Source organism: Diachasma alloeum, unplaced genomic scaffold (assembly GCF_001412515.2).
Source record: "Diachasma alloeum isolate Michigan unplaced genomic scaffold, Dall2.0 Dall_scaffold_01861, whole genome shotgun sequence".
NCBI lineage: Eukaryota > Metazoa > Arthropoda > Insecta > Hymenoptera > Braconidae > Diachasma > Diachasma alloeum.
Window position 1 is genome coordinate 5,271 of NW_021681923.1, and position 18,001 is coordinate 23,271.

An 18,001-nucleotide genomic window follows, 5' to 3' on the forward strand; every position below is an offset into this window, starting at 1 on the left:
TCGAAACTGGCTGATCGATTCTGTCTCCTGATGCAATTTTGTTGGCCAAAATTTGGATGGAAAAAAGTAATCTCTCGAATACCTCGTGAGCCTCAAAATTAATTAGTAATGAATTGAAGTTTCCTATTGGAATTCCTCCAAGTGAATAACATGATCTTCGATTATTCATGATGAGCCCAATTTTATCAACTCCCCCCCCAAGTAAATCGAATCATCCAAACTAATGCAATTTTCCTTTTTTTCAGGAAGCATAATGCCAAGTAGCATAGTGAGACACTTCGGTCACTGTTGTCTCCTGGCAACCGTAATAATCCTCTTCGAGTATGCATCTGGAGCACTATTCAATGAAAACAGACCAGAGCTGAATCCGTGGACAGACTACGGCATCCTCGGTGCAACTCTCCTCTACTTACTCCGAGCCCTGACATTCCTGTCGTTCCCCCAAGTCCTCTTCAACTTCCTCGGTTTCACCATTTACAACGCATTCCCTGATAAAGTTGTCCTCAAGGGCTCGCCCCTCCTCGCCCCCTTTATCTGTATCCGCGTGGTTACACGTGGAGACTACCCTCAATTAGTGAAGACAAACGTTCGGAGGAATCTGAACAAATGCACAGAGGCAGGACTCGAGAACTTCCAGATCGAAGTTGTGAGTGATAAACCTATTGGTTTATCTCCTCATAGGAGAATAAGGGAGGTTGTTGTCCCCTCGAATTACAGGACGAGCAGTGGGGCACTGTTCAAGGCTCGCGCCCTGCAGTACTGCCTGGAAAACAGTGTGAATGAACTCGCCGATCACGACTGGATTGTTCATTTGGATGAGGAGACGTTATTGACTGAGAATTCAGTCCGGGGGATTCTCAACTTTGTACTCGATGGGAAACACCAGTTTGGACAGGGTCTCATCACCTACGCCAATGAAGATGTGGTGAACTGGATCACGACACTTGCTGATAGCTTCAGGGTTGCCGATGACATGGGGAAACTCAGATTGCAGTTCACCATGTTCCATAAACCACTGTTTAGTATGAAGGGATCATTTGTTGTCACTCAGGTATGTTTTTTGCTTCCGAATGGAAGCCTTGTATTTGCGCGATTTTTCGATTTTCTAATTTTGATGGCAAATGGCCTAGAATGTTATGAAACGTGAAGAAATGATGTTTTTAGGGTCATGTTTGTATGTATGTGTGTAACAACTTGGGTTTTTGGTGATCAATTTTTAGAAAATTCAACATAAATGCGGTGAAATTTGTCAATAAAAGTCTGAAATTCTGGTTCATAGTAGCTATGATTAAGCTTCACTTTGGTGCGTAGTTTCAGCCCGATCGGTCCAGTAGTTCCTGAGATATAACGACTTCTTTAAATTTCGTTTTTCCTCAATATTTCAAAATCTACTCCACCGATTTCAATTTTTTTTTTCAAAATACTCGTCTCGATGGCCTCTATCTAGATTTATCAAAATATATATACCCGTCCAGACAAAATTTGAAGATATTGCCGTTTTTCCGTTTTTTCTTATTGCACGGCGTGCCATAAATGTAAAAAAAGGACAGACATTACAAAACAAGACGAATATTCTTGACTAATTGAAATTAGGATCGGTTGACTCGTTATTGAGATATTTAAAAAATTAGATTTACATATAAAGTTGAATATCTCAGAAAGTAATTATCCGATTGAGCCTATTTTCAATACAAACCATTGTTACTACTAGAGACAACTTCATGCCGAATTTCAAGTTGTATCTCCATTTTTGCGGATACTAGAGTGCGAGAAACGATTTTAGGTCAAAAAGAGAAAAATCGAAATATCTCGAAAACTTTCTATGAACGGGTATACATATTTTGATTGATTGCGATAGAAGGAATCAAGACGAATATTTTGAAAAGAAAAAAAATTAAATCGGTTGGGTAGTTTTCGAGGTATTTCGGAAAAAGCGTAAAGAAACAAATGGCTATTTCTCAAAAACTAATTGACGGATCCAGCTGAATTTTGGCATGAAGTTAGTCCCAAATGATTCCAATAAACTGACAAAATTTCAGATTTTTTGGAATAAATTTTCCCATTTAATCGTTAATTTTAAGAAAAAGTGACCACCGAGTGGACATTATCACCCACAGACATGGTCTCCAAACTTCGTATTTTTCCGTTTCAGACCATTCTGGATCGTTTCCAAGCAAAATTAGCAAAAGTGAAACTCGAACGAATGCAAAGCTTCCATTCGGAAGCAAAAATGGAGATAGCTAGTTGCAATTTTGTATGCTTCTTGGTTGGTATTGCGGATGGGCGCAATCGGTTGCAGGTCTAAATATTACGGAACCATTATATTACGGTAAAAAATATTACGCAAAAATATTACGGGATAAAATATTACACAGAAGATTATTACGAGACAAAAAATTATTGAACCGTAATATTACCGTACATAAAGGTATGGAATCAAGGGCAAACCTTTATCCGCTCGATTAGGAATTCCCCGAAAATCAAATCGATACAATAATAGCTCAGCACTAAAAAATATGACCCGCGGTCAGTTACCATCGATTACTCAACAGATGTATGAGTTAGCACGATTATATTAATCCTCCAAAACAAAATAAAATTCTCTCAAACATTCACACCCAACACCGAAGATTCTTCAACAAAAGTTAGTTATACCGGAATGCTCGAGACGGGTGCCTTGAAATAATTACCATGCCTCTTCATTTCATCCTCAGCCAAAAAGGCGCAAAACTACTATTACACAAAGGTTTTTTATTACGAATTTGTGGAGCAGACAAACATGTTACGCAGGAAGTATGTTGATTATGATCAACGATTGCTCACCCTAGTCCAAATCTGGGATGACAATTGCAATACTTATTATGATTATCTGCGGGGAATTGCTCGTAATGTAAAATGACCAAACTAAGGAGATAAAGAAATGCTATAAATAACGGAAAATAAGATCGACGTCGGTGGCCGAGTGGATTAGACGCAAGTCTAGTGTGCGAAAGGTTGTGAGTTCGATTCCCCGTGGAACTGAATTTTTCAACGGAAGGCTCCGGCGAGCGGGAGGTTGCTAATAGAGGAACCGCCTGTACCAGCATGGGTTTTCTGTGGTTTCCCCATGCTACTTCTATGTTCTATAGAAGTGCGAATGCGGTGCAGTGTAGAATCCACAGCCGCATGCATAGGGTTGGATAGAGTACTGAATGGGACCCGAAAAAGGGACTCCGAGGCCGTAAAAAAAAAAAAAAAAAANTTATGGCGTTATGTTTTTTACCGTAACATTTAGACCGGATACCATTGAAGATTCGTATTTTGGATAGGCGCAATCGGCCGAGCAATTTCGGGGATATTTGCCCTTTTGTATAAATCTAGTTCATCAAAAGGTTGAATATCTTCCTGTAGACACCCTGTAGCATGTGGTTACGATTGTATGCCTGTCACAAGGACAGAAAATTGCTACGGGTCCATTCGGAAGCTACCAATGAAGTTGGTAGAAATGAAAAAAAAGAAAATGACTAATAACGCAAAAACTAACGGTCACATGCCTTGGGTCGGATGGGCTCGAACCCCTGCTTATTTTTATTTGGTTTCAGGAAATTGAGTTGTAAGAAGGGGGATTCAAAGAAGGCGGAATTTAAAATATTTATTTTCATTATTTATAATAAATTTGTTGTCTTTTCGTGACCGCGTTTCGTGAAGAAATTCAACAGATCCGTGTAGACTGAGGCTATAAATTATTGGGCTAAGTTGGATATAACAGGAGGCACCATAGAAAATTCCAGAACATCCTTGACATTTCTAGAAATTTCTGAAAACTTCCAGGATCTTCCAGAAAATGATAGTTTCTTGAAAAAAAAGGATTGCGATTTTTTGTTTTCAAAAATTCCAGAAATCTCTGGGTTTTCTGGGAAACTTGCACACAGAAAAACCTAAACGTAATTGACGCTTAACGTCAATATGATGTTTGGTGGTTTTTTCCCGTCATGAAAATCCGTAATGAAAATTAAAAAATACGTGTTTTACGATCAAAATAAGAACGTAAATTCCGTTTATCAAAGCGTAATTTACGTTGAACAAATCGTAAATTACGGTGTTAATGAACATATTTTACGATTTTCTTACGCATAATTTGCGACGGGAACATCGTGTTTTGCGCTTGAAATAGCTTTTTTCCATATCAGGTCATGATTCACTTCAAATCAATTTTTATCTACAGTATTAGTAACGTACTATAATGAGTTGAATCGATTTCTTTTTACAATGAGATGTCTCGACATATTTTGAAATTAGCGGAAACAGCAAAATTAGTTAGTCAAAGACCTTTTTTCTACCGAGAATGAGAGAGCCTAAGAGTTGTTGATAGTAATAATTTTGAGTTCAAAAGTGTGTGCACGTCAGGGGTTGATAAATTGATAAATGAACATTCAAAACTTGCAGATGGCAGCAGAGCGTCAAGTGTCCTTCGACAACGGTCTCGACGGTTCAGTCGCCGAGGATTGCTTCTTCGCGATGAAGGCCTTCACCATGGGCTACACTTTCAACTTCATAGAAGGAGAGATGTGGGAGAAGAGTCCCTTTACCCTTTGGGATTTTGTTCAACAACGGAAACGCTGGCTCCAGGGAATCCTCCTGGTCGTCCACTCCAAAGTTATTCCCCTGAAGAAGAAGTTACTCCTCGCTATCTCCTGTTACTCCTGGGTGACAATGCCCCTCTCAACATCCAACATCATCCTCGCAGGACTCTGTCCCATATCGTGTCCCCAGTTTATCGATGTTCTATGTGCATTCATCGGTGCAGTGAGTATATACATGTACATATTCGGTGTCATAAAATCATTCTCACTATACCGTTTTGGTATTTCACGTTACATTCTTTGCATTGGTGGTGCACTTGCAACAATTCCCTTCAATTTAATCATTGAAAATATCGCTGTCATCTGGGGAGTATTCGGTAAAAAACACAAATTCTATGTCGTAAGCAAAGAGTTCAAATCACCTGTGACCGTTTAAGTGTTTTCAACTCCCAATGGGAGAGTTTATTATATCACTAGTTATAGGAACGATATGATTCCATTGCACCCCTCGTACCTGTTTTTATTCAGAGTTGAATAGGAATGATGAAAGTGTTGAGTGAAAAGGTGAAGTTGTGGAATGAGATAAGTCAGTCTCATTTAAAAATTTTTTACAAAGATTTCTTGATCTGTTGATTTTTGTGGGAATTTCGTGCAGCTTTTAGTTACTGCAAGAAAAGGCTCAATGGAAATTCGTTTTCAAGTGCAAAGATATTTTTTTCAAAAATAAAATATTGAGGAATTTCGCTTCAAGTTGAGTTTTCGAAGAATATCTTTGAATCTAAAGAAGATGGGATACATTCTATAGAGTAAAGGAAGAGTAAAAGAGAAAGTTTTTATAACAATTGCTCTGTCTCTTTTGGATGTAACGAAAACATTTGAATTGACTTATGTAGTTTGACTACTTCACCGCTAAACTTTGTGGAACATTCTGTACAAATTTTTTAAGGGTTATCGACAATCTCAAATGAGGAATCAAAATAATCATAGAGTACAGTATTTTTTTTTTAGAGTGGAATATTTCCCAGGAATCGTTGCAGTACGTACATAAATGCACTTTGTGTTTTTCTTAAGCTCTTAAGACAACTTCGATATGTATGTCATTTGTTGAGGAGAGATCGTAATTACATTTTTTTAATGGAGAGGAGATGTATGCGAAGAATATACATAAGGAGATGCATGCGAAGAATATACATGATTTAGAATTATTTTCTTCATTCAGAAAACTGTAGATTGGAGATGGTGTAAATTTCAGTGAATTTTTATGAATGGATGAACTGAATTAATGGTTGAAACTTGAGACATATCATGGAGGTGATTTTAGAACACATGATCGATTTTTTTGTAGCGAATGAATTAAGGGAAAAATGAAAGATACGTTCAATACATTCTTAGATATCTCTGTTAGCAAGAGATGTAAAAAACTCACTAGAACACCTTTTGTGGAGAATTTTAGGATCTACAAAAATAATGTCTTCATATTTCTCGCTTGTTTGAAAAATATTTGTAAAATGTCTGTTAATTCTTGGATTTATCTTGTATTTTTCTTTACTCCGCTGCATGATTTTGCTACGATCTCTCCGTAATATCGACAAAGCACAAGATCTGAATTTTTTTTAGTCACAAAAATGTGCACCTTTCTTTTGACATTGATAAGGTGTCTAGTCACACGAATGTAATCTATAACCGAACACTCAAAAAAATTCTCAGTCTTTCATTTGATTATAATGTCTTGAATTTGTGACTGTCTCATGTCATAATATTTCGTAATTGTTTCATCTCAAAACTTCACTTATGGTCCATAATAAGACTTTCAATTATTTTTATTAAGAATATAAAATTTTTTTTCGACTATTTCAGAAGTAGGGAGGATAAATTGAGATTAAACGAGAAATTCTCTGCAGATGAGTTTCTAAATATCAGAGAAACGAAAGGGATTAGAGAAAAACATGAAAAGATTTTTTTGTCATTCCGGTCATAAGGCTCCGCGTCCGTGAATCTCTGCCTACGGCGGTCATGACAAAAAATATTGTTTGTCATAAGGTCGACAAAAAACTTTTCTGACGAATATGATTGCAGCCCTCGCCTTCGACTCGTGCTGCAAACCTCATATCCGCCAGAAAAGTTTGCAGCACGAGTCGAAGGCAAGGGCTGCAATCATATTCGTCAGAAAATTTTTTGTCGGCCTAATGACGAAATATACTATTTTAAAGTTAAGAGAATTTTCTACACCAATATTCAGAGATAATTCAATGATTGACAACGATGTATTTGCAACTGCATTCCAAATGCGAAAATCACTGTTAATTATTCAGTCATCTCAAGAATTAATAATTCTATGGAAAAATGTAGAAAGATCTTTTTGTGGTGCATAAGATTTTCTTGACAGCTGTTTCTTGCCATTTTTCTCTAGACTCACAAGTTTCAATGATTTTAGAAATTATCTGTACAATTTTTTCGACTCATCTCTTTTTACCAATTTGATACTGGTTTACGTCTTCTGAGAAAATTTTTAGAGAAAAAGTCATTTACACAGCTAGAATTATCGATTAGATCTGCTTAATTACGAAGTACTTAAAAAATTAAGTTCTGTTCTAGGAATGCGAATATAGAAAATGTTCTACCAAAGCCTTAGTGTACATATGTTTACTCCAAAATTATGAAAAATGTAATCTCGTTTCAATATCAAAGATACTTGTTGATAGCAATAATTATACATTTAATTGAGAAATTTGTTTATGCTTAATTAATGGAATATCACAAATTATGAGATCTGTCAAGAATATTAGTGTAAATTTGTCGCACAAATTGAAGAAAAAAAATCATTCGCATATGCATAATTGAAAAATGCATAATTTCTTCGATTATCTTTTTCTTCTCAATTTTGTGGAACAAATTGAAAGATTTCTCGTAATCTTTCATAATACTTTTTAATCAATAATCACACTGACGAATCTCTGATTTTATACTCTAAAATGTTTTTTATTGCCTATACATATAAATTACGCTATCAGGGGCAGCCATTAGCTGCCGTAGCAATTTCAAAATATGACAAATAGCCCACGGTTTCATAACTATATCAACATCCATCGGCAAGAGCTGATAAGACTGACCTGGATAACGTAACTTTATTAAATTTTTCATTGCCAGTTCGAGGCCTAATTTTATAGGCTTTTGCGATAATTTTAATGCCTGCGGCAATTCCTTCTTTACTTTTTAAGAATGTTACTGATAAATTTTTATTGACGCAATGTTAATTCTCGAGGCAAGAGTCGTCATTGAATTGTCATTAAAGATCATTGAACAATGTTGATGAATAAAAAATTGTTCCTCATAATACGAGTGACTTTTTATCCCTTACAATAAATTTTAAAAACCACGAGATGTGACTTTCGACAATATTTGTTTTACTTAATTCGTCAATTTCTCGATATTTGCTCCCATCGATTACACGTTTCATCACTTTTTTTAATAATCAAATTTTTTTTATTGAAAAACGAGATTAAATCATCAACCAATTAAATACACCATATCATAAAAGAACAGAAAGATTTCAAGAACCACACATTTCACGTCTAGTTGTTACAAAATAAAGATTATAGCTAATTTAGAAAGATCAGGAGATTATCCCCAGCAATCCATACACTTAATTGCACAAATATCTCTGAGGTCAGTGGATTTGAATAAAATGGTTAACGGTTTTTTTATGGTTCATAAAATTTCCCGTGACAAAGTCTTCCGTAATTTTTTTATGAACCTATTCTTTGCCAAGATATACTCAAAATAATCTTCAATTTTTAACTGACCTCAGTTAATCATCTACTGATAAAATCGTTTGATGTATTTGTTCCATAGAAAATTATTGATCTGGTGGAATGTGACCTTTTTGATCGATAAAAAATGAAAAAATACTCGATTGAGATTGTAAGAGCCTTTTTCATATTCAAATCATTGAATATGATTTGTTCCAACAATGGACGATTCACTCTACAATATAATTCTGTAGTGAAGCGGTAAACTCGGATAAGTGTAATTTTTTTTTTAATTTTCCTTTGCTTGAATCGAATGTTCGCTCAAACATAGTTAAATATTTGTACTCTCCTGAAAAAGTTACATTTTTACACTCATCCTAGTTTACCACCTCGCTGCAGGATTTTCACTATCATTAACACTATAATCACAAAGAAAGAAAACTCATAACTCACAATAAATTGAAAATGTAACAAGTATGAAAAATATATAAATTCCTTACAAACTAATTGACACTATGAGATCAAAAATGTAAAACAGTACGAAATATTTGCACGTAATCACATTCAGTTATGAAATGAGCTCAATTAAGTAAAGAAAATGCGCTCGTCACAATGAGCCTCTTGAATGTCCTTCAAGTAACTTTTCCTCTCATTGAAATTATTTTTCCCATCTGATCGAGGATATACATCGGTTCCATTCATATAAACCTGACTGAATTGAAGAGCATCAGAATCGAAGATTCCCTTGCCAGTGGGTGGAAGACATCTAGTCAGCATCAGATCATTCTTCAAGTTTTTTCTCATTCTCGCCTCCTTGGGACTGTAAAAATATCCAGGATACTTCCTCTTGTGCTCCTCGTCAACCTTCTTGGCAAGTGCATAATAAGAGTCTTTGGTTTCATTGGTCAAACCCTTCCACATGGCCCCGAGTCTCACGGAAATTTCAGTGTTGCTTTCTCTGGGATTTTCGGTTGCCAATCTTCGTCTCCACTCGTTGGCGAAGATCATGAATGCATTTGGAGGTCTCCGAATCTTCTCCGGGCCATTCTCACCGTAAATTACACTCTGTCGTTCTCTGGATTTCACTTTAGTCTTGATTTTTGATTTTTTTGTTTCCTCGTTGGGTGGTCTCGGAACTTTGATTGTCGCTGTTGGGATGGGCTCTGGTTGAATAGGTTCTGGGGAGTTGGGAGTTTCTTCTGGGCCTAGGCAGATCGTCTGGTGACTAGTAAATGTTGTCTCGTTTGCCAGTTCATTCTGAAATGATTAGAACATAAGTGAAAAAAGATGAGTCTAAAAATTTCACTCTTGTTGTTTTGTAAATATCGCAGTGATGGGGAGATTTAGACAAATTTTTCAGATTAAAAAATTTTTTTTATTGTGATTGAAATAATATATTTTTTAAACTTTACTTCATTGCATCAGTGAAAGGAATGTTTTTGAATTAATTTGGAGATTTCAATAATGAATTATTGAACTTTAGATCAGATCAATTTTTGCAACAAATATTTTCAAAAATGATTTATTCATGAAGAGGTAGAAGAATGAATTAATAGGAATGCACAGTTCAATTTCTCATTTAATCCTCCTTCAAGAAGAGAAACATTCTGATCAATAATTTGAGTTGAATAAGAAAGAATGACAAGAATCATGTTCTTCCAAATTGATTTGTGACAAGGTAAATTAATCAAAACCTACAGTGTTTTATCACTCAACAAAAATTATTCTCTTCATTTGATACAGAATTCATGGCATTAGAGTGTTTCTGAAATAATTAGAACAAGAGTAGAATTATTTTCAGATGGATTAGAGCCTGTAATAAACGACAAAAAGGCGAGTTCGAAAATTTCATTCACCGTGTTTTGTAAATATCACAAAAATCGGTTAATTAAGGCAAATTATTGATATTTTTGCGAAGAAAAGTTTTCAAATTGTATTGAATTTATGATTTTTTTCATTTATTCCAGAGTGAATAGAGAGTGGAGAAAGAAATCTGTGGAAAAAATTTTGTTGAATTCATTTCGTAGATTTAAGTGATTACTTAATAAACTTTAGATCAGATAAATTTTTGTTATATACATTTTAGAATATCATTTCACATTCAATCCTTCTTCAAGATGAGAAACATTCTGATCAATAATTTTGAAGAAGTTTCTCTGAATTTCGATAAAGAGTTGAATAAGAAAAAATGACAATAATTATTTTGTAAATCGATTTCGGATAAAGAAAAATAATCCATTTCTACAATATTGCATGTTTTTTGTTAATTTGATGTGTACGGATAAATGCGTTCAATATTGAAGGAATAATAATCCAAGCAGAAATTTATCAAAAAATTACTTTCGCTAATTTCTCCATTTCATTGTAAAATTCTGTACTAACCACCCTATGAGACATTTTTCGACGTTTCTTCGGTCGATTCTTCTCTCTCTCTTCATAACGATCATTATCCTCCAATTTACACTCTGCATTAACTGCACTGGGCTCTGCCGAATCGTTTTTCGAAACAGCAAAATCACACTCGCGTTTCTCTTCTTCTTTCAGCTCCGCTGCTTTCTCATTTCCCCTATCCTTCTTATCCCTCACATTACATAAGCCCTTGACCTGCAGGATCTCAGCAATGCTCAGAAGATCAGTCAATTCACTCTCCTCAACTCTGATTTCTCCATTGTACATGAATTTAATCATAGACTGTAGGTCCTCGTATTTTACTCCATTCAAAATGATGACTGGATGTTTTGACGTGTGATACTCAAATAATTCCTGCAGCAAAAATAAAAATTGAAATGAAAATGATTTTTCTTATGATAAATAAACAAGTGGGAAATTGCTCTTGTGTTGTATATAGTATAGTTATTTTTGCTAATAAATTAGCAATATGCTTCCGAATGGTTACTTTGCACATCATTTCCTTCTTTCATGTGTAATTCATTGTCTATTTCATTTTTCTAAATTGAATAAGATTTCTTTTTAACTAATTTTGTCAGATTGTCAACTGAGTTGAATGTTATCGTCATCGTTATTCTTATTATCCCTTTCTTCTATACAACCAATTGTCTTTTTTACAGTTGTATCTCTTCCCTCAGCCCTTCGATAAAATGTTAATAAAAAAATGTTATTTATACATAATTGAATGAATTTGAAACACCACATTTGAAGAATGCATCAAAAAGCTCACTTTCCGGGAAATTCATGAAAAATTCGAAATTTTCAACAATCATCATAAAAATCAAATCAACCAATATAGCTATCGTAATCATCTTTTAACTTCGACTTAATGGCATTAAAACAAACATTTTAAGCTAGGATTGCATTCATTTCAAGCATGATATCCAAAAATATTGCGGGAATTCTGATTTTCAAAAAATACAGAATGTTTGCAAATTTTCAAATAAATTAACGTTTATTGCTATCGCCTTCATCTTCGAACTCGGTCAAAAGGACATCCAAACAAATTTTTTAAGCCATCATTCAATCAATTCAGAACTTATTTTTTAGTTATCGCGAAAAAAACTATTTTTTTTTTAAATTTAAAATTTTTTAAAAATTAATAAATGAATTAAATTTTAATTAATGGCAATAGATAGGGCTCAACAATACCTACATTCGAGGAAAAAAAAATTCAATCCTATCGATTAATTAGTGAACAATCGAAGAAAAATTTGTTTACATACGTACGCACGTACATACGTACGAACACGGTCTAAAAATTGAATTTTCGGACTTTTCGTATCATAATGGGTTGATATGACACAAAAAATCCAAAACTTAAATTTGAACGATCACAATGCTTCCATTCGGAAACTAAAACTGTTGAAAATTTGAGGAATAAAGAAAAAAGTTTGAGAGAAAGATGGAAATACCTGAAAATATGGACTGCATGCTGACAAAATAATCTTATGAGCCTTGATAAATCGTCCTTCACAGGATAACGTTACGTCAACAAGAGATTCTGACGATAGATGCTCCCCAAACACCTGAACAATTCACAAAAAAATGTTGACTGAAGAAATTAAATTTCTGATTATCATATTATTGGAAGAAAAAAAGTTAACCTGAAGAATGTTGGTAATGTGATTATTCCAACGAAGATTGAACTGTCCCATGTCGATAGATTTTAGTTGGAAAAATTTCTAGACCTGTTTAATTAAGAATAATGGTATTAAGCAGGTGAGTTAAGAATCAAAACACAAATACATTGTCTGGTGAACATTGACATGTCAAACAATGGAGTAAATTGTGCCGGATTTATTGGTATAGTTATTAATCTCAGGTAAGGGGAGATACTAATGATTAATTTCATGACAACTTACCTTTGTAATTTACAAAATTCTTCGATTTAAGTGCGGTGTGCTGTCAGTCAATAAATTCGTTGTTCAATAATGAAATAAGCGATTCGCAATTCTTTTTTTCATTTGCTAACAATTGATACTCGATGCGCCACCTGCGGCGCCCGCGAACCTTTGAAGTGCATGGCGACTATTTTCGAATTCATTATTTGTTTAAGGCTCGGGTGGATTATCTTTCGAATGTGCTCTTGATTGTTTTTTTTATTTTGATAATCTGAAATGATCTCCAATTGCTATTCAGTTTTACATAGCCCTGGAGTCTTCAAAAATTATGATTGTACATTGTACAATCATAAAACCGTTGAAAAAACGCTGATTTTCAAAGAGCGTTTTTGAATAATTTTGGAAAATAAACCCAATAGAGAGGAAATTGCAAATTAATAATTTGATCTATCTAATGGCTTAGTTAGGTCATCATTTGTCATAGTAGTCAATGACTCTCAGATCGTTAGTTCCTATGATAAATTATCCATTCACTATTTCCTCTCTATCGGACTTATTTTTTAATCCTTATTAAAAACGCTTTTTGAAAATGTTCAGTTTTTTTCTACTTTTTTTGATTGTGCAATCATAATTTTTAGGGATTCCTGCGTGATGTAAAATCCAATGAAAGTTCTAATATTTTTTATATTATGGAGCTAGAAAACCAATCGAGATAACGTTCGAGAGATAATCCACCCGGGCCTTAATTTCTTATTTCAGTGATGTTGTCCACTATTACTAAATCTACACCAAACCCCTCCGAAAATGCACGTTTACCGTACCCCACGATCTGTCAAACCGCTATACCATCTGGATCGTATTTCCCGGTTATTTGAGCCAATGAATCAATACTTTTTGTAACTAAAGGTTCAAATTAGGACTAAAACGGGGAAAGACGGGGTCAAACAAGGAAGGATTAAACGATGGAACGATCTTTTAGTTTTTTTCTTCGCACATAAATATTTATTATGAACTTTTTTTCATATAAATTTCATCTGTTAATCCTCGATTATAGAACTAACAAAATATGCCATTCATTATGAATAATTGGTGCTAATTATTTTTTTATGAATTCCCTCAGTCAATAAATTAGAATTACGATAATAAGCACATACGACGTTCGTTTGGGAGTGAGTAAATATGGAATTCTCAGAAAAACCAGTATAGCAGTGGGTACGGCAATTATTTTTTTGTCATTCCGGCTGTGAGGCAGAGATTCACGGGCGCGGAGCGGAGCGTTTACGGCCGTCATGACAAAATAGTATATTTCGTCATTAGGTCGAAATAGTACATTACATGCCCGAGCCTTGGAAAACAGATCACCGTCCCCCACGTGTAAGATTGCCTTCCGAGCCGAAGGTGAGGATGGCAAGCACGTGGGGGAGGGTGATATGTTTTCCATGGCGAGGCGTGTATATTAATTTTCGTGTCGCGCTGCGCGCCACGAAATTGGCGTTTTGCAGGTCCCGTGACACGAAAAAAACTTTTCTGGCGAATATGAGGTTTGCAGCACGAGCCGAAGGCAAGGGCTGCAATCATATTTGTCAGAAAAATTTTTTTTTTACCGTATGACGAACAATACTTTTTGTCATGACGGCCGTAGGCAGAGATTCACGGACGCGGAGCGGAGGGGAGGAAACCCCACGCGATTTCACGTGATTTCGGAATGATGTCTTGCCAGAGTGGCGCCGTGATTTCGGAGGCGAGTCGCCCCTCTCGGTCATTGTGCGTTTATTTAGATGAAACTTTCTTTTTTTTTCAATTCGTTTCGGATTAGCCTAATTCTCATTTTCAAATAGAAATATCACGGTCATTTTTCATGTATATACCGTGGATATGTTGATATTCCGACGATATTTAAGGGGAGACTACTATAAGTTTTAAAAGAAACGGGCGATTTGCGCCATTCATGTAAAATAAGCAAAAAAATATCCATATAATGTCCTTATAATCCTTATAATGTTTAAAATATATTTGCATATGAATAATGCAATTTTTTATTTAAAAAAAGCGAAATTAGCGGTGTAGGAGTTGAATTTCAAAAAACGAATTCATAATTATTGTTGTCCACATTTTTTCAAAAATTTTGAAAAAAAAAACCTCTAGTTCTTTACCATTTGAAGTGTCTGCGGGGCAAACGAACAATAAACAATTTTTTTTTTTGGGCTAATTATTCATTTTTAGACATATATAATCGATCTTCAATGTATGAAAAATCTCACTCCAATAGCCTTCAATTTTTTAAACTCTTAGCAATCTGCCCGTAAACAAAAAAAAACACAAACTGTAAAGGTAAGCACATACGCATGATCTTAGACCTAGGAAATTCTCAAAAATTTCACTGGAAGATTGAATGTCTACTTGAAATTGTCTGGTGATTCTTCCTTCAAGTTTTCTGTGAGCATTTTTCGTATACTTGCAGACTCGACGATGCGAGATAGAACGTCAGCTGCATGTTTTTTCAGCTGTAATAATGCTTTTATCCATTACCCAAAAGTACACTAAGAGTTCAAAAATCGACATATCATAAAAATCATCTCTTGAGCGAAAAACATCGCATCCATATTTCATCAATTTATGGTAATTTTCAGACAAGAAATCGGTGTTCTTCAGGCTAAGGAGGAAGTTACTGAATGAAAAGGTGATGTCTTTTTTCGAAAAAAGATATTCCTTATAAGACAAGAATAGTTTGACATAAGCAAAGCTCAAAGCGATTGAGCGTAGGCGACGGTTATATTTTTTCTTGCCGTGGATACGTCTTTTCATTATAGTCCTTATGGTCCCTTATCGATAGTGGTGCCATCTATCGGAATTCTAGAACATTCCGGAATTCTCTAGAAAATTCTAGATTTTTCTAGTAAATTCCAGATTTTTATAGAAAATTCTCCAGTTTTTTTTAGAAATAAATTACAATTTTAAGGGTTCTCTAACGCAGGTCGGCAAAATCTGGACAGTTGGTTATTATTGCACGAAACAGATAAAATTTGTGGATCCGTGTTAAAATTCACAAGAGTGTTTGTATGTGATGATGTTGTGAATGAAATATGTTCAAAGTTTGCTTAGGGATTTTGGTTGTACATAACAATTCAATCGTATCGTGATTATAAAAAAATGTCTTATCATGACAAGACGGTGCGAAATCCCGAATTCTTCTAATACACGTAGATAAGTATATACAATGAAAAACTACGATGTTCCGTGAAGGAAAGGGAAGACCACATACGTATCCACGTCAAATTACGGCTGTATCAAAGATATAGCTACTCGCAGATTTTTTGAAATATCTGGAGGTCTCTGCATAAACTCTCTACTCTTTCAATATGAAAGTCTTTGATTCATGATTCACGGAATCGAAGCTTTTAATATTTTTAGTCATTTTCTTGTCTTCTGACACGAAAAAACCTATTTCTTGTGGCAAGAAATTCTGACTTTATCATGAAATGTTCATATTCAAGTCATGAACACTTCACCGAAATCTGACATTGTCTGACACATTATCCGGGATTTTCATCCCAAGAAATTTATCCTCAAGAGACGAGATATTTGGTGCAAGAAATGAATTTTGTGATATTATGACAATGTTTCTTTCAGTGATAATGTGGGTACTATCACCAATTATTGGTATAGTTTTACACCTCCAGAATTTTTATTTATTTTAAACTTATATGGTTTATCATCATTATGGATTAATCCAGACAATTTTGCTGGAATTTCATTCCACTCTCAATCATGACTGCGAGTTTGTGGAAGTACTGATAATAGAGTTTGCCCCACGATTACTTGACTTGTTTGGTAATTTTTCTCCGTGCAGTGTAGAAATTTTTATTTAGAATATAGAAAAGTTTGTATTTGGCTTTCTGATGAGCCGGAGGAAAGTCAATGCTTTCCGCTCAAGAGTGGAAAGTTGTTCCCGAAGAAGGATAGTTATGACTTTCCATCCTTGGGGGCGAAATGCTCACTTTCCTCCCGCTCATCAGGGAGTAAAGTACAAACTTTCTGTGCAGGTGTGTGAAAATAGTATATTGTGCATCAAGGGCGGAAAATCAAGACTTCGATGCAGAATATACTATTTAACTTCAATTCATTTATATTATTTTACGACTTCACTAATTGAGTGATGGTTCGTACCTCATTTGAAGTTTGTTGATCACAAGAACAAATTGTTTGTTTGTTTGTTGGGGCTTAACGTCGCATCGACAACTAGGTCATTAGCGACGGGTTCGCGACTCTTTTATTGTCGTTCGAACTCACGACTATTTCCTCTGTAGCCTATATAGGTTACGATGTTATCGACAGTATTTCGAAGGTGAGAATCAACTGTAGTCAGTAGCTCTGTGAAGTTGGCACCCCACCTTGATGAATTGAAACAAAAATTTGATATTTAGTAGATTTTGATCGCCACATGATAGTAGTAGCATTTTGTTTGTTTGTAGTTGAAAAATAAGCGCCCCATACATTTTCAAAAGACAGTTAGGAACTATTTCATAGTTACAGCTAAAAGGACATCGGATTATCTTATCTGCAATCGTTTGTAGTTGATTGTAGTTTTGAAATTTTTCCTATCCGACTTCAAATAAACGCCTCATTCATTTTCGAAAGACAGTTAGGCACTATTTTGCAGTTGCAGCTCAATTGGCATCGGATTTTCATCTGCAATCGTTTGTAGTTGATTGTAGTTTTGAAATTTTTCGAATCCGACTTCAAATAGACGCCTCATTCATTTTTGAAAGACAGGAACTATTTTGCAGTTGCAGCTCAAATGGCATCGGATTTTGATCTGCAATTGTTTATAGTTGTTTGTAGTGCTTGCAGATTGTCAGTCCAATGAAAAAAATTGACGGTAAGGTTTTTATGAAATGGTTCCGAAAAATTATTTTTCATAAAGAACCTAAAAAAGATCAGATATGTAGGAGGATTTGGTTGTAGTTGTTTTGAATGGTGGAACAAATTAGGAAGAATGAAAGATTCTTATCTGTAATCGTTTGTAGTTGATCTTAATCCTGAAATTTTTTCAATCCGAATTCAAATAATCATGTCATTCATTTTCGAGAGATACTTAGGAACTATCCTGCAGTTCCAGCTGAATTGACATCGGATCCTTTTCTGCAATCGCTTGTTGATTGTAGTTTTGAAATTTTCTTAATCCGAATTCAAATAAGTGTTCTATTCATTTTTATAGTCCAAGTGGGGACTGAGTGATAGCTATAGCCAAGCTGACGACGGATTCCTGCCTACAATCGTTTGTAGTTGTTTGTAGTACTCATAGATTTCCAATCTAATGGAAAAGAAGGACGTCAGGAAGATCAGATACATAGGAGGATTCGTTTTTAGTTATTTGTAGTAGTAAGAAAAATTGAAA

General features: G+C 34.8%; 2 protein-coding genes across 2 annotated transcripts; one reads left to right on the forward strand and one right to left on the reverse strand.

Annotated features, from left to right (window-relative positions):
- Nucleotides 1-245: 245 nt before the first annotated feature.
- LOC107046746 (beta-1,4-mannosyltransferase egh) lies at nt 246-6,574 on the forward strand (the record flags this gene model as incomplete). The annotated part of the gene is given in 2 exon segments (XM_015269446.1): nt 246-1,051; nt 4,426-6,574. Coding segments are annotated over 2 exon segments (1,371 nt in total). The 3' UTR covers nt 4,999-6,574.
- Nucleotides 6,575-7,431: 857 nt separating this feature from the next.
- Nucleotides 7,432-12,716, reverse strand: LOC107046745 (protein bric-a-brac 2). The gene is made up of 5 exons (XM_015269445.2): nt 12,625-12,716; nt 12,367-12,450; nt 12,175-12,288; nt 10,694-11,074; nt 7,432-9,568 (listed from the first exon to the last, which is right to left on the reverse strand). Exons 2-5 carry the CDS (start codon nt 12,415-12,417, stop codon nt 8,897-8,899), a joined length of 1,218 nt encoding a protein of 405 aa, XP_015124931.1. The 5' UTR covers nt 12,418-12,450; nt 12,625-12,716; the 3' UTR covers nt 7,432-8,896.
- Nucleotides 12,717-18,001: the final 5,285 nt, after the last annotated feature.